At 43.6% G+C, this 25,139-nt stretch overlaps 1 protein-coding gene across 1 annotated transcript in view; it reads left to right on the forward strand.

Annotated features, from left to right (window-relative positions):
* Positions 1-22,011, forward strand: part of SH3D21 (SH3 domain containing 21) — a 141,412-nt gene extending 119,401 nt beyond the window's left edge. The window contains exons 18-20 of the mRNA XM_069756876.1: positions 5,132-5,310; positions 15,978-16,041; positions 18,700-22,011. Coding sequence (XP_069612977.1) covers positions 5,132-5,310; positions 15,978-16,041; positions 18,700-18,738 — 282 coding nt within the window. The 3' untranslated portion in view covers positions 18,739-22,011. The remainder of the gene's footprint in view (positions 1-5,131; positions 5,311-15,977; positions 16,042-18,699) is intronic.
* The last annotated feature ends 3,128 nt before the right edge of the window (positions 22,012-25,139 follow it).

Consider the following 25,139-nt stretch of genomic DNA (forward strand, 5'->3'; position numbering starts at 1 on the left):
CCAGCGAAGCACCCCCACACCACCACACCTCCTCCTCCATGCTTCACTGTGGGAACCAGGCATGTAGAGTCCATCCGTTCACCTTTTCTGCATCGCGCAAAAGTGGTTGGAACCAAAGATCTCAAATTTGGACTCATCAGACCAACGCATAGATTTCCACTGGTCTAATGTCCATTCCTTGTGTTCTTTATCCCAAGCAAGTCTCTTCTGCTTGTTGCCTGTCCTTAGCAGTGGTTTCCTAGCAGCTATTTTACCATGAAGGCCTGCTACACAAAGTCTCCTCTTAACAGTTGTTGTAGAATATAAGACATAATTTCAGATGTTTCACACTTTTTTGTTAAGTATGTAATTCCACATGTGTTAATTCATAGTTTTGATGCCTTCAGTGTGAATGTACAATTTTCACAGTCATGAAAATACAGAAAAATCTTGAAATGAGGTTTCAGTGATGTACACGGAAACCCCAGTGTAAGAGCTCAGCATAGCGCTCAGGATAGATGTGCGATGAGCCTCACTGCAATCTTTGAGAGGCAGAATGAACAAATTAACAGTAGGTTAATAATTGGTTTTATTTATTTTTTACTCCGTTTCTCATTTAGTATAGATAATTAGTTGGATGTGTTCTTCGGGTTGGTGCGATTACAGCAATACCAGATTTACCGTATATACTCAAGTATAAGCCGAGATTTTCAGCCCATTTTTGAGGGCTGAAAGTCCCCCTCTCGTCATACCCGGGGGCCGGCAGGGGAGGGGGAGCGGGGGCTGTCTAGTTATACTTACCTGCTCCTGGCGCGGTCCCTGCTTCTCCCGGCGCTGCATCTTCTTCCTGTATTGAGCGGTCACATGGTACCGCTCATTACAGTCATAAATATGCGGCTCCACCTCCCACAGAGGTGGAGCCGCATATTCATGACTGAAAATGAGCGGTAACTGTGACCGCTCAATACAGGAAGAAGTTGCAGCGCCGGGAGAAGCAGGGACCGCGCCAGGAGCAGGTAAGTATACAGGGAGGGGAGCGCAGCTCGATATTTACCGTTCATCGTTCCAGTGCGGCTCCGTCTCCAGCGTCCTCTGGCTGTGACGCTTAGGCTAGAGGGTGCGGTGACGTAGTCAGTGCGCGCCCTCTGCTGAGCGTCAGTGCTGGAGACGGAGCCGCATGAGGAGCAGGTAAATATTGAAAGCGCCGGCGTCCTGAGCAAGAGAGGTGAGTATGTGATTTTTTTGCAGCAGCAGCAGCAGCATTATATATTGGACAGCTTTATATGGAGCATCTATGGGGCAATAATCAACGGTGCGGAGCAATATATATGGCACAGCTTTATATGGAGCGTCTATGGGGCAATAATGAACGGTGCAGAGCATTCTATATGGCACAGCTTTCTATGGAGCATCTATGGGGCCATACTGAACGGTGCAGAGCATTATATATGGCTCAGGTTTCTATGGAGCATCTATGGGGCCATAATGAACGGTGCAGAGCATTATATATGGCACAGCTTTCTATGGAACATCTATGGGGCCATAATGAACAGTGCAGAGCATTATATATGGCACAGCTTTATATGGAGCATCTATGGAGCCATAATGAATGGTGCAGAGCATTATATATGGGGCAGCTTTATATGGAGCATCTATGGGGCCATAATGAACGGTGCAGAGCATTATATATGGGGCACAGCTTTATGTGGAGCATCTATGTGGCCATAATGAACGATGCAGAGCATTATATATGGCACAGCTTAATGTGGAGCATCTATGGGGCCATAATGAACGGTGCAGAGCATTCCATATGGCACAGCTTTATGTGGAGCATCTATGGGGCCATAATGAACGATGCAGAGCATTCTATATGGCACAGTTTTATATGGAGCATCTATGGGGCCATAATGAACGGTGCAGAGCATTATATGTGGCACAGCTTTATATGGAGCATCTATGGGGCCATAATGAACGGTGCAGAGCATTCTATATGGCACAGCTTTCTATGGAACATCTATGGGGCCATAATGAACAGTGCAGAGCATTATATGGGGCACAGCTTTATATGGAGCATCTATGGGGCAATAATGAACGGTATGGAGCATCTATTTTTATTTTTGAAATTCACCGGTAGCTGCTGCATTTCCTACCCTAGGCTTATACTCGAGTCAATAAGTTTTCCCAGTTTTTTGTGGCAAAATTAAGGGGGTCGGCTTATACTCGGGTCAGCTTATACTCGAGTATATACGGTATATTGTTTTTTTGTGGGACAACTTGACATTTTTATTGGTAGCATTTTCGGGTACATAATATTTTTTGATCGCTTTCTAGTCTGAGTTTTGGCAGGCAGAATGAAGAAAAGCATGCAATTCAGGACTTTTTAATTTTTTTTTAAATGCCATTCACCGTATTGCAAATTTGATAAGTCAGCTTTATTATTTGGGTCAGTTCGATTACTGTGATACCACATTTATATGTTTGTTTTATAGAAAAAAGAATTGTTTTTCATTTCTTTATTTCTGCTAATGGAGCTGTATGGTGACTTATTTTTTGCAGGACATGATTACATTTTCAGCTATACCATTTTTATTGACTTTTTGATCATGTTTTATTTCTCTTTTTGTTCTGCAGTATGATGAAAAGCATCATTTTTTGTCATGTTTTTATTCATATATTTTTTATGGTGTTCACTGAAGGGGTTAACTAATTTGACGGTTTTATAATTTGGGTCATTTCAGAAGCGGCGATACCATATATGTGTAATTTTTTTTTTTTTATTGTTTACATAAATATACCTAATTGGCATAATATTATTTTCATTTCTTTATTTATTTTGTAATTTTTTTAAACTATATTTTTACCATTTTTGAAAACTTTTTAAAAATATTTTGAGTATTTTGTTCTTGACTGATCAATTTTGGCAGAGAAAGAAGCACATCTCTCTGATAAGGCATATTACAAAGTTGCTCATTTTCATGTTTACTATTTATTTATGAAATAAAAATTATAACAACTGTTACGCATTAAGTTTGCACTGTGAGAAGTAGACAGTAAATATGCCCATGTCATCCAAGTAAAAAGTGAAAAGCAGCACCCACCACATTGCATGGGATACCTAACTTTTTCAATCCCTATAAAACGCAAAGCTCTAGAATTAGCATTATGATGCTCCTGTATGTGTTTAATGAGTCGGGAAGTGGGGGTTACCTGTAATAATTGACCGGAAATGCTTCCTAAAATGAACAAAAAGAGGTCTTATTGTCTTTCCTATGTAATAAAATATGCAGGATCAGAAAACCATGTAACTTACATGTTTTGTCTTACATGTTTTCAAGTCACTAATGTGACATGTTACGAAGCCTAACCTAAATGTCCTCTGAATAAGGTGGAAGTGGCAAAATGAACAGCTACCACATCGAAAATTACCTTTTGGGATTTTCTTTTCCAGCCAATTATCTGTTTGAATTCCTATTCTGTTGTTTATTAATAGATCTCTCAAATTACTAGTGCTTCAATGCTACAAGTTCACCAGCATTGTAATTTTATCAAAAGTCCCAATACTGTATTCTGCACACATCAAAATAATAATTTTAAACCAAAAATCCCCAATATATATTCAGGGAAAAAGAGGCATAAGCTATGAATTCAAATTCCTTAAAAAACATATTTTTAATAGATCAATTTAAAATACAAGTGTATAAAACAGGGAAATGCTCATAGTACATACGGCTGGGAACAAAATCCAAACCAGGTGAAGTCACAATATTAGTAGTGATCCTATCTAACAGCAGCAAGCAATCAGCAATATGATGTTCTGTAAAATCTCACTCTGGATAATAAAGAGTATATTGCACGTATTCAATTACCATGGAACAAAGTTCCTAGGGTGTTAAATATCATTAAAACTAAATGGCCTGCTCTACATTATAAAATGCATAGTGCATATCTGTAAGCTGATATCTATAGTGCAAATGAAGGTTGTAAACTTACATGACTACCTTTCCTGGTAAGAGCGTTCCACACCGAACCCCGACAGTGCCGTTTCGCCTGGCTGGCTTCCTCAAATAGGGGGCGAAACGGCACTGTCGGAGTCGCTGTGGAACGCTCCTTACCAGGAAAGGTAGTCATGTAAGTTTACAACCTTCATTTGCACTATAGATATCAGCTTACAGATATGCACTATGCATTTTAGAAAGAGTTTATCATAGATTCAAGTGGAGCTATTTCAGCACCAGTCCTTACTAATGATGAGATTAATTATCTCCACATGTGGAGCAGTGTGCTGTATACAAAAACTATTGGTGGTGCTCACATTAGAAATAATTCATTGTCATCCAAAAAAAGTGAAAAGTGGTGCTTACCAAGTTCTGTAGTAAAATCCTTTATTCCATCAATGTAGCAAAGAACATGGTAGGCAGGGAGTGAGCGGGAGACTGTGAAGGCTGTTGGCTGTTTCGCGGCCATTAGATGTTTTTAATAAATGTTTGTATCGTATGCACATATAAGATGTAGTGACAGATTTTACGTACCAACCTTTAAAAAGGAAGTAGTATAACGTCAGACATGTGGGGATAATTTATGCCATCATTAGGAAGGACTGGTGCCGAATAGCTCTACTTGACTCTCTAGTAAATATACCCCCTTAGGTATTGGTGTGGTGTGTCTGTTTCTTTTTTTCAGCAACACTTTCAACACTTTAAAGAGAAACTATAAAAATTATTAATTACATACATTTACGTTTTTCTATAAATATAGAAACAATTGTGTTTTGGTAGGGCTGTCTATGTAAAGGTTTAGGTGTCTCTCCTTTTAGCACTTGTTGCAATAGTTACTCTATATTTATAGTAATACTGCTGTCAAAATTACATTTTTACCATAAGCCCTCATTCAGACATCTGTGGTTTTTCACATGCGCAAAAAAAAAATAGTGCGAATTTCATCAATGTTAATCACGGACAACGTAATGATGGCATCTGTGTGCTGTCTGTGATTTTTGCCGATCTACACTTTTATTGGTAATTTTGATCTGTGACTTCGGTTAAAAATGGACATTTCTCCATGATATTTTTGTGGACTCAAGGTTTTCACATTTAATGTCTGGGGAGATGGCGTAGGCAATTATTAAAATTGTCATTTTCTGTTGCTTCCCTAGAATACTCCAAGGTTTTCTACCACACCTAGTCCAACTTCAAAGACCAACACAAATACTAATTCAGCTTCTGTTGCTTCCAAGAAAAGTCCTGAGCCTGTATACAGTGTTCAAGTGGAGGAGCTTATGGAAGAAATCAGATCCCTTAAACTTATGATGGAGATACTTAAAAATAAGCACTTGTAAGTAACCACGCTGTATTTCTATCTTTCTTATATTGCTTGTATGTAACCACTGTTTTACATATTGGTTATTTTAAAAACAATTTTTTTTACATATATCAAAATTTTTCATGCACACATGTAATTATCGTAGGGGCTATTGTGAAGCCCCTACAGGAGAACTACTAAGCCCAGGAGAAGAAACCCTGTGCCCCTGGGATTGAGTGCTGCTAGAGCTCAAGGAGGCCAGACTTTGCTGTGGTCGCTGTCAGGACTCCAGTGAAATCTGTGCAGTCACGTGGAACATAGTGTCTTGAGCAGTTCAAGTGCCCAACTGCCAGACAACGTCAGATAGGGATCAGAGGAGAGATCTTTCAACATGATCCTTAGTTGTCAGCGGTGGGAAGAGAGCTGAGGTACTTTCCTGTAAGCCTGAGGTGCTGTGGATGCCAAGGTCCAGGCTGAGTGAAGTTTTAGTGCTTGTTTAGTGCTATATGCAGCGGAGTGAGGAGAGCTGCTACACATTACCAGAAAATAACTGGGTTCATAACACCATCAGGGGCTGTTGGCTGAGTGTACTGAATAACTGTAGAGAGCTGTAATCATCATCATCAACTGCTCCACTAAAAGCAGTTTTTCTTTCCTTTTGCGCCTGAGGTCTAGACATTGCTTATTGAGATGGGCTGACCCTGCATCCCTCCCACAACTTCTCCTTTTTATTCTGCTGAGGACAGCCCGCGAGACCACTGTGACAGTTGGCCGCCAGTACCCCCAGCTCGGTGGAGGCCCGACCCAGACAATTATGTCTACACTAGATGGTGGCCCGATTCTAGCGCATCGGGTATTCTAGAATATGCATGTCCACGTAGTATATTGCACAGCCTACGTAGTATATTGGTGAGCCACGTAGTATATTGCCCAACCACATAGTATATTGCCCAGCCACGTAGTATATTGCCCAGCTACGTATTATATTGCCCATCTACGTAGTATATTGCTCAGTGATGTAGTATATTGCCCAGTCACGTAGTATATTGCCCAGTCACATGGCATATTGCCCAGTCACGTAGTATATTGCCCAGTGACATAGTATATTGCCCAGCTACGTAGTATATTGCCCAGTGACGTACAGTAGTATATTGCCCAGCCTCACAGTATATTGCCCAGCCACGTAGTATATTGCCCAGTCACGTAGTATATTGCCCAGTCACGTAGTATATTGCCCAGTGACGTAGTATATTGCCCAGTGATGTAGTATATTGCCCAGCCACATAGTATATTGCACAGTGACGTAGTATACAGCACAGAGCCACGTAGTATACAGCACAGACACGTAGTATACTGCCCAGTCACGTAGTATATTGGCCAGTCACGTAGTATATTGGCCAGCTGCGTAGTATATTGCCCAGCCACATATGTAACAGGTTAAAAAATAAAAAATAAACATATACTCACCTTCCGAGGGCCCCTTGTAGTTCTGTCGCCTGTGTGCGGTGCACGCGGCAGCTTCCGGTCCCAGGGTTGGTATGAGCGCAGGACCTGTGATGACGTCGCGGTCACATGACCGTGACGTCATGGCAGGTCCTTCTCACATAGCATCCTTAGCACCGGAACCTGCCGCTTGCACTGCCGAGGACAGGACACGACGTCGGAGGGTAAGAATAACCTTTTTTTTTATTATTCTTATTTGTAACATTAGATCTTTTTACTATTGATGCTGCATAAGCAGCATCAATAGGATAAAGTTGGTCACACAGGGTTAATAGCTGCGTAACCGGAGTGCGTTACACCGCGCTCTGGTAACGCTGGCATTAACCCTGTGTGAGGGCTGACTGGATGACTGGAGGGGAGTATGGAGCGGGCACTGACTGCGGTGAGGAAAGAGCGGCCATATTGCTGCCAGACTGTGGCCGTCGCTGATTGGTCGTGGCAATGGCCGTGGGCGTTTTGCCACGACCAATCAGCGACTTGGATTCCATGACAGACAGAGGCCGCGACCAATGAATATCCGTAACAGACAGACAGAAAGACAGAAGGACAGACATACAGACAGAAAGACAGAAGTGACCCTTAGACAATTATATAGTAGATAGGCCTGCTCACACTCAAAACCACTGCAGGTGCCACTAGTTAAATTGGCTTAGGCATAGAATAAACTTTCCTGGTAGCTGATAGTACACAACACTCACTAGAAGCCATGTCCACATGTTTAGCCCTATGGATGGCATATATAATTATAAGAGCTCCCTGTGAATATGCCCAAAATATCAAAAGAACAGAATTCATCCAACTGAGGCCACAAGACATTTAGGTTAGCCTGTTCCAGGTAGGTACACATCCTTATTCTTTTTATTTTTGTAGAATATCAAATATACTACTATAATCCATATAAAAGATATACACAGTAAGAAAAGCCACGATTTACTTTCTGTGTATAATATGTACATTTGTACAAGTATAGCATGTCTTTGCAATCGAGACTGAGTGGCTGACTAAAATCTGAGAAAGGCCTGTGGGCTGAAGCATCACTGTTTTTTTCTTTAACTGCTCCTTGATAAATCAGCAATAAACAATAATCAGACGTATCTCAAACACTTAGAGTATGTGTCCACGTTCAGGATTGCATCAGGATTTGGTCAGGATTTTTCATCAATATTTGTAAGCCAAAACCAGGAGTGGGTGATAAATGCAAAAGTGGTACATATGTTTCTGTTATACTTTTCCTCTAATTGTTCTACTCCTGGTTTTGGCTTACAAATACTGATGAAAAATCCTGACCAAATCCTGATGCAATCCTGAACGTGGACACATACCCTTAGTGTGTGTGAAAAAAGAAACTCTCATCTAAACAGCCCTTTTGAATTACACTGGCCAGCATGCTTTCCAATTTTTACTCTGGAAATACCGTATTTTTCGGACTACAAGACGCACTTTTTCCCCCCCAAAAAAGGGAAAATGGGGGGTGCGTCTAATAGTCGCAATGCAGGCTTACCGTGGCGGCAGAGGTCCGGTGGCAGAGGTGCAGCGGCAGAGGTGCGGCAGCAGAGGTGTGGGGGCAGAGGAGGCGCAGTAAGCGGGGTCCCTTTCCCCGGTATGGTGATGCAGCAGCCCGGTATGCAGCAGAGCCAGGTGAATCCTGTTGTTATCGGTGGGCGCGGCCATTTTCCTGAGGCCGCGCGTGCGCAGATGAAGCGCTCTGCTTCCCGGGGCTTCAGGAAAATGGCCGCGGGAGGCCGCGCGTGCGCAGATGGAGATCGCGGCGGCCATTTTCCTGAAGCCCCGGGAAGCAGAGCGCTCCATCTGCGCACGCGCGGCCTCAGGAAGATGGCCGCGCCCACCGATAACAACAGGATTCACCCGGCTCTGCTGCATACCGGGCTGCTGCATCACCATACCGGGGAAAGGGACCCCGCTTACTGCGCCTCCTCTGCCACTGCACCTCTGCCACCGGACCTCTGCCTGCACGGTAAGCCTGGGACCCCTCTCACTGCACCTCCTGATCCCAGCACCTCCTGATCCCAGCACCTCCTGATCCCAGCACCTCCTGATCCCAGCACCTTCTCATCCCAGCACCTCCTGATCCCAGCACCTTCTCATCCCAGCACCTTCTCATCCCAGCACCTCCTGATCCCAGCACCTCCTGATCCCAACACCTCCTGATCCCAGCACCTTCTCATCCCAGCACCTTCTCATCCCAGCACCTCCTGATCCCAGCACCTCCTGATCCCAGCACCTCCTGATCCCAGCACCTTCTCATCCCAGCACCTTCTCATCCCAGCACCTCCTGATCCCAGCACCTCCTGATCCCAGCACCTCCTGATCCCAGCACCTTCTCATCCCAGCACCTCCTCATCCGAGCATCACCCCACCTCTGCCGACACCTTGCCTCCTGTGACCCTGCTCTGTCACCGCCAGCCCTCAGGTAAGATACTGTAAATTCGGACAATAAGACGGACCCCCATCTTATAAAAAATCTTTTTTTCTGCAATTTTCACCCCAAATTTGGGGTGCGTCTTATGGTCCGGTGCGTCTTATAGTCCGAAAAATACGGTACATGTCTTTATAATATGCTCATCTGAAGGAGCCTTTTGGTGACGCTGACCCCAAAAATAACACGGCATCTTAGGTTCTGTTGCACATGACACCCACCTGGATATACTAAGAAATTTAATGGATCTACGTGATGTAAATAGCTATTTTTTGTATCGAATAGTTACAGCTCTGCAAATGCCAGTCATGCCACCCTAAATCTAGTAAGAATTCTAAGTAAAATATAAATACACAGTAAGAATGATTTCTGTGAGTACCAAATGCTTGTAAACTTTTAGGATTAGCAGATAAGAAACTAATATCTGGTGTTGTTAATCAGAAGAATGACAATCAGTTATGAGTGGGCAGAGTGTTGTTTTTTTTTTAACTAACAAGGATGTATCAAAGTCTCATCTTCACAAGATATGTTTGTGGAAGTATACAAAGAAGATTTATAACGACCTCAAAAAAGAGTTGTTGATACTCATCAGGCTGGAATGGGTTACAAAACCATCTTTAAAGAGTTTGGACTCCACCAATCTACAGATTGTGTAGCACTGGAGGAAATTCAGGACCATTGTTAATCTACCCAGGAGTGGTTCAACAAACCAATATCACCCCAAAAAGAAGGCGTTAAATAGTCCACGAGGTTACAGATATTCCTAAGATAACCACAAAGCAATTAAAGGCCTGTCCTACATTAATATTTAATATTCATGAGTCCACCACCAGGAGGACACTGAACAATGGTGTGTATAGAAGGTCACTGCTATCCATAAAGAATATTGCTGCCTATATGCAGTTTGCTAAAGATCACCTGGACATGCCAAATGACTACTGGAACAATGTTTTGAGACGAACAAAACTAAAATAGACCCTTTGGTTTAAATGAGAAGCGTCATGTTTGGAGAAAGACAAACAATGCATTACAGAATAAGAATCCCATACCATCTGTGAAACCCGTTGGCCTAGGAAACTTGCCATCATTGATCGACCAAGGAATTCCAAATTATTCCAGCAAATTCCAAAGGAAAATGTCAGGACATCTGTTCATGAACTGAATCACAAGAGACCATGCATGTACAAGTCACACAATTTGTTCTACAAAAGAATTGTTAAATAATAATAAAGTTAAAATTTTGTAATGGCCAAGTCAAAATTCTAACCTTAATCCTATAGAAATATTGTGGAAGGATCTGAAGCAAGAAGTTCATGGGAGAAAACCCAGTAATATAATGTAAATGAAGCTGCTTTGAAGGAAGGAATTGGCAAGATGTCTATGTGCAAGTCTGACTAACAATTGGCGGAAACATTTAGATGCAGTTATTGCTACATAAGGAGGTCACACTAGGTTCACATACTTTGGCCTCTCGCAGGCATATGATATTGGATAATTTTCCTAATTTAAAAAAATAACAAAGTGTAATATTTTTGAATTTTTGATCTTTTTTATTTGATTCTCTGTCTTTAGGACTTGTGTGATAATCTGGTGCCATTTGTGGTCAAATTTATGCAGAAATATAAAATTCTGAAAAGGTTCACAAATTTTTAAACAACACTGTACAGTGCTGGTTAAGAACTGTGTGGCACTCAGTTTTATGAAGAATTGCTAAGGTTTTGCAATGTGGTTCTCAGCCATGCAACGTTTACATGATATACACATGGAGTCAGGGTCGGACTGGCCCACTAGAGAACCGGTGGATTCTCCGGTGGGCCCAGACACTGACACCTGCTGACATATTGGCCAGCAGCTGCCTAGGGCCCCCACTTCTCCAGGGGTCCCCCAGTCAGTGGCGTGTCGCTAATAGCGGCACATCCAGCTGCTATGGGGCCCCTGAGTCAAGGCGGGCCCTCCTGGTGCCAGAGAGTAGCAGCTGGAGACAGGAGCCTATCCCCGCTGCTAAAGAGAAATAAATATTCACGCTTCCCCACACCCCCGTGGGTGTGGAGAGGAGTGAATACTATTTCACTTTAATAGCGGGCATCATTAGCCACATGCTGAGACTAACACTGCCCACCGATGCTGCTGAATCGGGGCCCCGGAGTTGGGACCGGAGCTGAGCTGCAGTGATCCAGCGCCATCCTCCTTCCTGCTGGCTGCCTGCCACTTCTTGTCTGACTCAGCACCGCTGGATGACGTCATCATTCAGCGCGGCTGTTTCAGAGAGGAAGCTCAAGCTGCCAGTATGTGCTGCGGGGAACGTGCAGAGAGGAGAGTAGATGCTGTGTGTGTGTGCCTGCATGCCTGCATATGTGCAGCTGTGCGTGTATGTGATGTGGTGTTTTGTGTGTGCGAGAGAGAGACAGTGGTGTGGTGCTGTCTGTGTGTGGTGCTGTATGTGTGATAGTGGTGTTGTGTGTGTATTGGAGATTGGCAACGATGGGGGTAGTGGAGGCAATGATGATGGTGGTGGTGGAGGCAATGATGATGATGGTGGTGGGGGAGGCAATGATGGTGGTGGGGGAGGCAATGATGATGGTGGTGGGGGAGGCAATGATATTGATGGTGGTGGAGGCAATGATGATGGTGGTGGGGGAAGCAATGATGATGGTGGTGGGGAGGCAATGATGATGGTGTTGGGGGAGGCAAGGATGGTGGTGGAGGCAATGATGATGATGGTGGAGGCAATGATGATGATGATGGTGGTGGGGAGGCAATGATGGTGGTGGTGGAGGCAATGATGATGGTGGTGGGGGAGGCAATGATGATGGTGGTGGGGGAGGCAATGATGATGGTGGAGGCAATGATAATGATGGTGGTGGGGGAGGCGATGATGATGATGGTGGTGGGGGAAGCAATGATGTTGGTGGTGGGGGAGGCAATGATGATGGTGGTGAGGGAGGCAATGATGACGGTGGTGGAGGTAGTGATAATGATGGTGGTGGGGGAGGCAATGATGATGATGGTGGTGGGGGGGCAATGATGATGGTGGTGGGGGAGGCAAGAATGGTGGTGGTGGAGGCGATGATGGTGGTGGAGGCAATGATGATGGTGATGGAGGCAATGATGATGGTGGTTGGGGAGGCAATGATGGTGGTGGGGGGAGGCAATGATAATGATGGTGGTGGGGGAGGCAATGATGATGGTGGTGGGGGAGGCAATGATGATGATGGTGGTGGGGGTGGCAAGATTGATGGTTGGGGAAGCAATGATGATGATGGTTGGGAGGCAATGATGATGGTGGTGGAGGCAATGATGATGATGGTGGTGGGGAGACGATGATGGTGGTGGGGAGGCAATGATGATGGTGGTGGGGAGGAGGCAATGATGATTGTGGTGTGGGAGGCAAGGATGGTGGTGGAGGCAATGATGATGATGATGGTGGTGGGGGAAGCAATGATGATGGTGGGGGAGGCAATGATGATGGTGGTGGGGGAGGCAATGATGATGGAGGTGGAGGCAGTGATAATGATGGTGGTGGGGGAGGCAATGATGGTGGTGGGGGAAGCAATGATGATGGTTGTGGGGAGGCAATGATGGTGGTTGGGGAGGCAAGAATGGTGGTGGTGGAGGTGATGATGGTGGTGGAGGCAATGATGATGGTGGTGGAGGCAATGATGATGGTGGTTGGGGAGGCAATGATGGTCGTGGGGGGAGGCAATGATGATGGTGGTGGGGGAGGCAATGATGATGATGGTGGTGGGGGTGACAATATTGATGGTTTGGGAAGCAATGATAATGATGGTGGGGAGGCAATGATGATGGTGGTGGAGGCAATGATGATGATGGTGGTGGGGAGGCGATGATGATGATGGTGGTGGGGAGGCAATGATGATGGTGGTGGGAGAGGAAAGGATGGTGATGGTGGAGGCAATGATTATGGTGGTGGAGGCAATGATGGTGGAGGCAATGATGATGGTGGTGGGGGAGGCAATGATGGTGGGGGGAGGCAATGATGATGATGGTGGTGGGGGAGGCAAGGATGGTGGTGGAGGCAATGATGATGATGGTGGAGGCAATGATGATGATGATGGTGGTGGGGAGGCAATGATGGTGGTGGTGGAGGCAATGATGATGGTGGTGGGGGAGGCAATGATGGTGGGGGGAGGCAATGATGATGGTGTTGGGGGAGGCAAGGATGGTGGTGGAGGCAATGATGATGATGGTGGAGGCAATGATGATGATGATGGTGGTGGGGAGGCAATGATGGTGGTGGTGGAGGCAATGATGATGGTGGTGGGGGAGGCAATGATGATGGTGGTGGGGGAGGCAATGATGATGGTGGAGGCAATGATAATGATGGTGGTGGGGGAGGCGATGATGATGACGGTGGTGGGGGAAGCAATGATGCTGGTGGTGGGGGAGGCAATGATGATGGTGGTGGGGGAGGCAATGATGACGGTGGTGGAGGTAGTGATAATGATGGTGGTGGGGGAGGCAATGATGATGATGGTGGTGGGGGGGCAATGATGATGGTGGTGGGGGAGGCAAGAATGGTGGTGGTGGAGGCGATGATGGTGGTGGAGGCAATGATGATGGTGATGGAGGCAATGATGATGGTGGTTGGGGAGGCAATGATGGTGGTGGGGGGAGGCAATGATAATGATGGTGGTGGGGGAGGCAATGATGATGGTGGTGGGGGAGGCAATGATGATGATGGTGGTGGGGGTGGCAAGATTGATGGTTGGGGAAGCAATGATGATGATGGTTGGGAGGCAATGATGATGGTGGTGGAGGCAATGATGATGATGGTGGTGGGGAGACGATGATGGTGGTGGGGAGGCAATGATGATGGTGGTGGGGAGGAGGCAATGATGATTGTGGTGTGGGAGGCAAGGATGGTGGTGGAGGCAATGATGATGATGATGGTGGTGGGGGAAACAATGATGATGGTGGGGGAGGCAATGATGATGGTGGTGGGGGAGGCAATGATGATGGAGGTGGAGGCAGTGATAATGATGGTGGTGGGGGAGGCAATGATGGTGGTGGGGGAAGCAATGATGATGGTTGTGGGGAGGCAATGATGGTGGTGGGGGAGGCAAGAATGGTGGTGGTGGAGGTGATGATGGTGGTGGAGGCAATGATGATGATGGTGGTGGGGAGGCGATGATGATGGTGGTGGGGAGGCAATGATGATGGTGGTGGGAGAGGAAAGGATGGTGATGGTGGAGGCAATGATTATGGTGGTGGAGGCAATGATGGTGGAGGCAATGATGATGGTGGTGGGGGAGGCAATGATGGTGGGGGGAGGCAATGATGATGATGGTGGTGGGGGAGGCAACGATGGGGTGGTGGGTGAGAAGGCAATGATGACTGGTGGAAAGGACAATGATGATGGTGGTGGGGGAGGCAATGATAGAGGTGTTGGAATGGGCAATGATGGGGTGGTGGGGGAGAAAGCAATGATGGTTGTGGTGTAAAGGACAAAGATGGTGGTGGGGGAAGGAGGCAATGATGAAGGTAGTGGGTGAAAAGGCAATGATGGAGGTGGTGATGAGTAGAATGATGGGGTGGAGGGGGAGAACAATGATGGTGGTGGAGGGGGCTGCATTATACCCTTTCAGGTGGGCTGCATTATACCCTATGAGGGGCCTACATTATAATTCTGTGGGGGGCTGCATTCTCTCAGGGGGCTACATCATACTATATGAGGGGAGCTGCATTATGCCCTATGAGGGGGCTACAGTATATTCTATGGGGAACTGCCTTATGAGGGGGTTGCATTATACTCTGAGGGGGCTACAATATATTCTGTGGAAGGGCTGTTTTATATTAATTGTGGGGGGCTGCATTATTCTCTGAGGGGGCTACATCATACTATATGATGGCAGCTGCATTATGCCCTATGATGGGGCTACAGTATATTCTATGGGGGGCTGCCTTATGAGGGGTTGCATTATACTCTGAGGGGGCTACATTATATTCTGTGGAGGAGCTGCATTATGCGATATGAGGGTGCTACATTATATTCTATGGGGGGATGGGCTGCATTATATTTTGTGGGGTGCTGTATTATACCCTGTGAGGGGGGCTACATTATATTCCATGAGGGAGGCTACATTATATTCTATGAGGGGGCCACCTTATATTCTATGAGGGGGATACCCCAACCTACACAATTAATGGTCTTGAATTTACTTCTATGTAGCTACATAGTGGGCCCCAAGAATGATTTTCTCTGGTGGGCCCAAGGTGCTCTAGTCCGACGCTGCATGGAGTTAATGTGCTTCTTCAGTGAAAGCCGCATAGGTAAAAACTACAAAACAGCCTGAACATGCAGAAAAACCATATGCGGTTTTGCAATTGATTATTTATTATGCATTGTTTATATAGCTCCATCATATTCCGCAGCTCTTTACAGACATTATCATCACTGTCTTCAATGGGGCTCACAATCTAGATTCCCTATCAGTATGTCTTTGGAATGTGGGAGGAAAATGGAGAACCCAGAGGAAACCCACGCAAACACAGGGAGAACATATAAACTCCTTGCAAATGTTGTCCTTTGTGTGATATGAACCCAGGACCTCAGCATGGCAAGGCTGCAGTGCCAACCACTGAGTCACCATGCTGCCCTATTTAGTTCTTGGCGCACTACTACATGTGCAGACACACTAATACACAAAAATATCAGCACTAAGGTTTGACGTGCACTAGTTATTCTTAGTATCCTCACACTCACAATTGTGCATTATGGTCTTTTTTGTTATTACTGCAGGACGGATATACAAGAAATTAGATCAGAAATGAGTCAAGAGAGAGTGAAACGCTTAGCATTGCAGGTACGTGATAAAACATAGATAAGACATAGTGATGGTTGATCTGTGTAATGCATTCACAGAGACCCTGGACTGCAGCACATCAAGTTATTATGGATCCATATTCTGTGCATGTTACTTCCAATATGGTACCACCAAGAGAACTCTTTTTCTACTTAAAAATGTTTCTTGGCTAGAATACATCTATAATGCTACATATACTGCCATATGTAGGTAATAAGTGTGGATTACAAATCTGTAATTTAGTCATTCACATGAGCTCTAAGGACCCTTTGGCCCACATAAGTTGTAAGTGAGGTCTTTCTAGGTGCACAGTACTAGCCACCAATGATCAGATATCAATGTTGTTCCTCCTGTTTGACACCTATGAAACTCTGTATATGACTGAACCTGTGCACAGGCAATGTATCTCCCCATTGTGATCAAAGATCTCTGTCTCTGTAATTTGTTCCCCTCTCACCGAAAAAAATAATAAAATGAAATGGATATGTGAGCATATAATGCCAGTGTGCATTGCGTATTTTTTCCCTTCATACTCAGTGACTCAAAGGGATTTAAGAGGTGAAATACACTGTGGATCATGAGCATCATCTGCCAGTCTATTTCAAGAAAAGAACAGGTGTCCTTAATCTTTTGTGCTCTCAGTGTATCCCGCAGCACTGAAACCAAGACACCATCCAACCACCACATGCCATGACTCGTGGTGCTCAAATTATATTATTCTACTTTATTTACATTAGGCCTCATTCACACAAGATTACGTATAAGCTGCCTACTTCAACGATTCTAAATGTGGAGATAATTTTAGCTAATGGACCTATTATTCTACTATACTCTCCCCATAATAGCTTACAAAGACTGAAAATCATCCAAAAAAATCCCAGGCAAGAACTTAGGTGCTTAGTCTATACTAGTAGGGTATATTCACATATGTTCTTGGTGCATACATAAAAGTCCTTATGAAAACTGCCTCCCACCACCATCAATTGTACATCTGCACTGCTATTTATGTGGCCATGGATTGCAGATTTGAAAACCGCTTTAGTAAGTGAGAGACATGTCACTTATTGAAGATGATTTCACCCTAAATAGAGCTAATCCATGTGCAAACCTGTGGCTGTTCTTGTCTTTAAATTTATGCTCCATGCATCGGATTACACAATCACATCATTGTTAACCTTTTACCGTGTTGAATTCCAAGTCCACTTTAGTTTGGAGGTCTAAATCTTCCGGATTGGATCTTTTAATTCTATGGCTGTAAAGGGAATGTGTAATGCTTTATCACAATATGGAGCTCCAAAACATCCAAGATATATTAATCAGAAAATCCTGGGTCCTGAGCACAATTTGTTATAAAAAAACAAATCACGCTTTACTTAGCCTTCTGCAGTCCATTGCTGAGTCTCTCCCTATACTCCCGGTGTCTGTTATTGGCTGTGACCCTGATGTCACATCGACAGGGTGTCAGCTAATCAGTGGCCTAGGTGGTGCTCAGCGGTGCATTCTGTCTACATGGGTAGACCCACTGAGCTCTGTGATTGGTTGCCGTACGTTCAACAAGACTGGGAGTAACGGCAGAGGCTCAGCACTTACTTGGAGATGGTTAATAAAGTGTGGTTTATTCATAACAAGCTGCACCCGATAACCTTGATTTTCTGAAAGGGACAACCTCTTTAAGAAATGAATCAGTACACAATGTTGTACCTATAAAAATGGTTGTCCACTCCTATGACAACCCCTTCTTACATATTATATTCCTCGGTGTAATATAAAACTGAAAGACACTCACGTCCTGCACTTGCGCTATTCCAGTGATGACGGCGTTGGGTCTACAGGGTCTCGTTGCATAATAATAAGTAGCCACTAATCAGCTGCCACCCTCTTTAGATGTGAGAGCACAGCAGCTCAAATGCACCCACAAATTGCTATGCTTAATATATTTAAGAAGGGGTTGTCCTAGTGATTCACAGCCTCTTTAACAACAACAAAAAAAAAAAGGTATTCGAGGGGAGATATTTCCTTCAAGATCAAGGCTCGGACAGTATACTGCCAAATTGCCCCTAACAAGTGCAAAACAAGTCGATTAGTGGTATATTATAACACCCATTTTCACTTTTTTCAAATTATCGATAGCCATTTCCCTGTTTTCATGAGAAGGTGCGCTGCCAGCAAATAATGGTTTTTATGACATCAGAGAAGCAATCAATGACAGTGAACGATTAGTACCATAACAATAAATGGTTGTTTTATGAAACTTTTTTGAAAAAAATTGAATAGGAAGTACTGCCACTTCACAGGTTACCTCATTTACTGTTTCTCACAGATGCTTACACATTTTAATATGCCACACTGACCCTCCTTAGTCAAGGGTCAAGGTTACCTCATGGTTTATGTAACTATAGCCTGTCTGACTGATGCAGCTTTCATAATACCCACTAGCAGATGGTAAATTTAACTTGATAACGTTAGATACCTGATCCCTGCATAGATTCCGAAGAGGGAGGTTATCTAAAGCAGGGAAAACCAAACTGGTGATTAAAGAAAATGCTACTGATGTCTAATAAGGCACAAAATTAGTGGCACATAAGATTGGGCAAATAAGTGACATATCATAAGTATACTCCTCAGAAGATAATTATAAACTGTACATGTATTTCATAGATGGAAATTGAGAACCTCAAGAAGCTATCATCCTCCTAAATACCATGGAAAACTTGGGCTGGTCCCATGAGCACAAAAAGAGCAGCAAACAGATGTAAAACTACATGAAGATGGCAGACCTAACAATGAGAAGACTACATTGGGAATGGACACTATTAGACATATTCTGAGAATAAATATCACTTTGCTTTTTGGACCAAGATTTTTTTTGTATGTATTATTATGTGATGTGTAATTCTGTAGATCATAGTTCTGGCATTTATTGATAATGTTGGTACGTTGTTCAAACTATGAATGCCTATTCTACATACAATGTTTTTTTCTTTCTTTTTTTTGCTTTATCACTCTTACATATGATGTAATTGCAAGATACTGGTGCACAGTCCAGTATAAAGATGCTCATCACTGTGGATTACTTTATATATTAACATTGCCTTGACCCAGCACTAATGGTTCAACATATATTGTCTCTGTCTTTTTCTAAAGATTTATGATTGAAAGATGTTTTTCTCATACCCTGAACTGAACTTTCTTATGATCCAAGTCCTCATTGTTCTCTAAGTCTCTGGCAATAACACAAAACTTTTTTGGCCCATTTCTAGCTACAGCTACCACCTATACCTTCAGTGTTTGTGACTTATATGCATCTCAGGTCTAAAAACTTGTGCAAACAAACAGTGGTGGAACTAATTTCCAGCTTTTATCCAAACCAGTTTAGGGTTTGTGAATATCACTTTAAGGCTTTATGTTTGGCGTACACACTGAGGAAATCTTGTAAAGGATGTGCCGAAGCTCAAAGGGGTTGTCCGTTCTTGAGTGATAAGTCTACAGTCACTCTGTGACGGGGTCCGGCCTTGCTTAATACAAGGGTAATGAGCTACAGCCACTAGATGGATTAGGGCCGGGATTATGCATACCGCATATTTGATCGCCATTCTCGGCGGAGACACTGGCGAACCCTTGAAGCACACAGTGTGTGCTCTGGGAGGATTTACGAGTCGGCAGTCACACAGAGTGACTGCAGACTTATCATTCGAGACTGGACAACCCTTTCTAAAGGGGTTATTCCCATCTTGTACATTATGGCATTCCATTTGATATGGATGTCTCTGTTTGTCATCCCATGACTGAATAAAGCTACTGTGTTAGATATGCCATCGGTGAGTGCCGCTTTTTAACATTTTCTTCTACATACTATTATAAAATTAGCTATCCACAAGCTGAGCATCACAAGAGTTGGCGATTGGGTCTGAGTTAATTTTTCTTCTATCCTGTCTTCCTTGGAAATTGGGTGTAGCAGCAGTGCCAGGGTTCTTCTTTCTATGTTATTCCATAAAGGCATAGTAGATGCAAATCCTACCACTGAACATTGTGTATACCTTGATAATGGGGTCATGATGTCTTTCACCTATCAGTGGAGCTATGGGCAGAATTCCTTTTCAACCATTCCACTAACTGTAACGCACAACATATTCTAAGGATAGATGTGGGTATCATTTTTGGTAACAAACACATATACCTATTTGATAACACATACAGTTACCAAATAGGTATGCAAACAATCTTTTTGGCATTGATTGGGTCTATTTGGTTTGTAGGAGTATGACCATAGATATAGTGTAATGTTCAGGTGCTATGGATAGCTGCTTCACATTTTTCTGACATTTCTAGTCCAGGGCTGTTCATAAGGACTTCTGTTGTATTTTCTGTACTGATTAGGACTTTTTCTTTTGTAATTGGAAACTGCTACTGCTAAGATTTAATTTGGCAGATGATGTATGACCTATTGTATGTTTTTAGGGCCTTATAAGTCTTGTATACAATAATGGCCTATTGTATGTTCTAATCTGTTAACGGAAAAGAGGATAGTCTTATTCGAGTGCAAATTGACTATCTTCCAGAGCACAAATGTCCAAATGATTGTTCCACCTTTGCTAGTAGCATTAAGTTAGATTTATGGTTACATCTGCCAACATTCAGCATAATATACATATCCTTAAAAAAGGACCTGTCATCAGATAAAGATTGGCCAGCTTTTGCTCTTATTTTAATTCCATTGCTCCCATGAGTATTCTATTGAATTTTTTTAATTTGCCCTATGACTCCAGAGATTTGGACTTTTTAATTTTGTGCTAATTTCTATGGACCAAAGGGTCTTGCTCCCAGGACTCTCTGGAGGCTTGTCGCCAGGCTGGTCTGCAACCCATACTCCTTGGCAAAGACTATACAAATGACCACTAAATAAAAAGGCGCATATCTCTAGAACAATGGTGCCAATTTAAATGGAAAAAATCCTGAGCACTCAGAGGAACAGCAGGAATAAAATAATAGCAAAAATTGTTCACTTTTGATCTGGTCCTTTTTAAATTGTAAATACTATTGAAGTTAAACAAACCATTCCTTAGCATCAAAGATGAATTCAAATCTCTTGGACAGTAGTCATAACTATACATGGTGACATAAGGGAACTACGGACTGGAGGCGATATATCAAATCTGTCCTGGAAAACGATTGCCTTGTAGCCCAATTCCAATTCAGTTTTCACTTACTGCAGTGGATGAGTTTGCTCAATTCAAAATCATAGGTGCATTTACATTCCATGTTTTGTCAATGTTGACCATAGAGTAATACTGTATTACTGCCCATACCATAAAATATTGATTTCTACTGCCATCATTCAGCATGATAATAAGAGCCATAGTTATCGCATGGGGCCCCTGACCTTTGTAGATGCCCAGGGATTAAAATATCTGCACTATGACTACTCATATTTGGGATCTATAAGATCCCAGGTCATGAAATGGCCTCTTTCTTTTACATTGAAAAATGATAAGACCATACAAACTACTTGCAGATGTTGTCTTTGGTGGAATTTGAACCCAGGACCCCAGAGATGCAATGCTAACCACTGAGCCACCGTGCTGCTCACAGCCTTAAATAATTAAGGAAGGAGCCCTTTTCACTATTATTTTTTTTAATCATTATTTCAACAATAAGTATTCTTAGGTATATATGTATATATAGACAAACCTATTCCATAGCTGTCATAAAGAAATGTGTTTATATAAATGCATCTAATGAAATATCTTGGATACCTCAATCGCGCTTGCCAAAGAATAGTGGCCCAACATTTTAATAAAATATCTTATATAGTATGAAAGTTTTTCTAAGAAAAAATGTAAAGTAAAAGATGAATCCTGATTGGATACTATGGGGAGTTATACAAAATCCTGTTTTTTGGGGAACTATTTCTTTTACTGATATGTAAAATGTGCAATATTGTCAATAAATATAGAGATATATTTATTCAAATGTAGTTGATTAATTTGAATGCATCAGAGAATATATAATGTAAGTGGCCTTCACTCCAACTTATAAGGTGTTGGGATTCAATTACAGCCTCGGAGGCTAAGAAGCTGTACGATTTCTAATCATCTCTGGGGATTGGCCGTGGTGTTCATTTATTTGTAAGCTCCATAAATTTAGGCTTCCGTACATAAATATAGGTGTTTCATACATGATACCAAATAGAAGAATTCATAGCTGCATTAGAAGTGAAAGATATTGCTTGTGTCTACGAAGGACTTTATTGAAGCGCAAATTGCTCATATTTTAATACTTCTGATCAGACAAATGGTGGTAGTTGCCTTTTTTTTTGCTGCTAACTAGAACCCCTAGATACAAGCACTGTTGTGTCATTTATACTAAAAGTATGCAAATATGTCATTTTAGAGCCCGATACATAATGTTCAGCTTGTACTTCTGGTACATGCACCCCATAAATTGTTAAATGGCTTGTCCAGGAAACTGTTCATGTAGGAATGCTCGGACCTGACACCCATAATGTGGTGGTGCACCATCTTGCTGGTAACACTCAGGGAACGTGCAATCTTCAGTGCATAACTAAACAGTTTCCTGGAAAGTGGATTGTTTGTCGTGGGCCAGTTGAATGGCCTCCAAGGTCTCCCGATCTGACCCCTTAGACTTTTATTTTTCAGGTAATCTGAAGGCAATTGTCTATGCTGTGAAGATACGAGATATGCACCATCTGATACAATGGATACTGGAAGCCTGTGCTAGCATTTCTTCTGCGGTGTTGCTGTCAGTGTGTCAAGAATGGTAGAAGAGGTTTGCTTTGTCAATCCAACACAATGGGCAGCACTTTGAACACATTTTATAAGTGGTCATTAACTTGTAAATAAAATATGAAAGTAGAAAAGTAATGTTAAAACCAAGCACGCCGTTGTTTTTCTTGTGAGATTCTCAATAAGTTTGATGTGTCATATGACCCTCTTCCCATTGAAAAAAAAGAAAGTTGGATCCAAAATGGCCAACTTCAAAATGGCTGCCATGGTCACCACCCAATCTGAAAAGTTTCCCCCCTCTATATACTAATGTGACACAAACAGGAAGTTGATATCACCAACCATTCCCATTATATTTAGGTGTATCCATATAAATGGCCCACCCTGTGTGTGTATATATACAGTATATATATATGTGTATATATATATATATATATATATATATATATATATATACACAAACGTGGTTAAAATTGTTGGTACCCCTCGTTTAATGACAGAAAAATCCACAATGGTCACAGAAATAACTGCCAATAGGTGGCACTAGAGTTCCAGCCCTCTTCCTCTCTGGAGAGACAATTTGCAGATTTCTCAGAGGAGCATTGCGGCTTTAAGTCTCCTCATCTCGACATGCTTAACATGTCACTCTCCGCAAGGAGAAACGATACTTCTTGGATCCCAGTCAGACACCTCTCACTCAGCCAAACCAGATCTCCACTTTGCACTGATGAGGGGCAGTACCCTGAAACACAGTGTCTGCAAATTGAGATTCTGGTTTGGCTATTATTCTAAGTCATGTGACAAGGCTCGTTAAAGGGTCGACATTGACTGCTAGGATTGCTACTTCCAATAGGTGGCACTAGAGTTCTAGTCCTCTTCCTCTCTGAAGAGACAATTTGCATACTTCCTAAAGGAGCATTGCAGCTTTAAGTCTCCTCATCTCGACATGCTTAACATGTCACTCTGCGCAAGCAGAAACGATACTTCTTGGATCCCGGTCAGACGCCTCTCACTCAGCCAAACCTGATCTCCACTTTCCACTGACGAGGGGCAGTATCCTGAAACAAAGTGTATGCAAATTGAGATTCTGGTTTGGCCTTTATCCTAAGTCATGTGAGAAGGCTCGTTAAAGGGTCAACATTCACTGTTAGGATTGCTACTTCCAATAGGTGGCACTAGAGTTCTAGTCCTCTTCCTCTCTGAAGAGACAATTTGCAACCAGAGTACACCTCATTCTACTTAATGTGCTTCTGATTAGGTGTTCACCTGAACCAAATCTTATTTAACGAAGGAAAGTATAAAAAAAACACTGCTGTGGTACTCACAATCCTCTTGCAATAGGACAAGCTGGATAGCAAAACGGGAGCTTGGCCTGACTGCACTAGGTTGAAGACATGCCTGGTATGAGCTCCTGAAAGACCAGGGCAAGCTAATGGAAAAACACAGATTTTGGCCTCTAATCTGACCCTTGGACCTGGGTGAATCCCCTCCCTGAGCTTTCTGGAGGAGGCTCTGGGTTAAAAAGTGTCCCCCTTTTGACTGGACAGAACTGTGAGACTGACCACGTGGACTCAGCGGAATGAAAACAGGCGCCATCTTCCCAGCTCAATATCTGGTACCACACAGCGGAGCGGAGGCAGCGGTGACTACCGCAGAGGTAGAGTCCCTTGGAAACCCTGGATTCCCCCCCCCCTGCTACCCCTGCCAGACTCACCGTCATCCCGGCCAGGCTCCCTGTCATCCCTGCTGGGCTTGTCACCCTCCATCGGCTCTCCCACGGTCACCGGTGTTCGGCTGCCAGAGGTGCTTCGGCGGGCTCCTGCCCTTCACCCCTGCTCTTTTAGGGGGATGGGAGAGAGTGCTTCACTGTGTGGTGCGCCAGCCCTGTCCGCTACTGAGAAGCATGGTGCTCCCTCTTGGCTCCATTCACAGCTCGCGCCACAGTACAGGGACCTGATACGCCGGGTTTGGAGCTGCGGTGCCTGAGATCTCCCTCCCCGGGCCGGCACCATATTGATCGGCCCACTTGAACGCTGAAGGCAGAAGCGTTGAGACTGGCGGTCAGTCAGAGGTCAGTGGGATACATAGAAGCGCTGCGGAGGCACTGCTGATTGCCTCAGAGATATTGGAGAGACAGAGAGGAGAGATAGTGCTGGACTGGAAGAGTGGGGACTGCAAAAGAGGGAGAATAAGAAGAATAAAGCTAAAGTCATCACAAAAGCCCTAAAGTGACCATAACATAGACGGAGGGTTTATCAACTCTTTGGAATACTTTATCTGTAAGGTCCTGTGTTCCACTGGTTACCACTATACTGTTTTGTATTACTGTGACAAGAGATTTTCAAGCAGAAATCA

This window comes from Ranitomeya imitator, chromosome 3, assembly GCF_032444005.1.
Source record: "Ranitomeya imitator isolate aRanImi1 chromosome 3, aRanImi1.pri, whole genome shotgun sequence".
Lineage (NCBI taxonomy): Eukaryota > Metazoa > Chordata > Amphibia > Anura > Dendrobatidae > Ranitomeya > Ranitomeya imitator.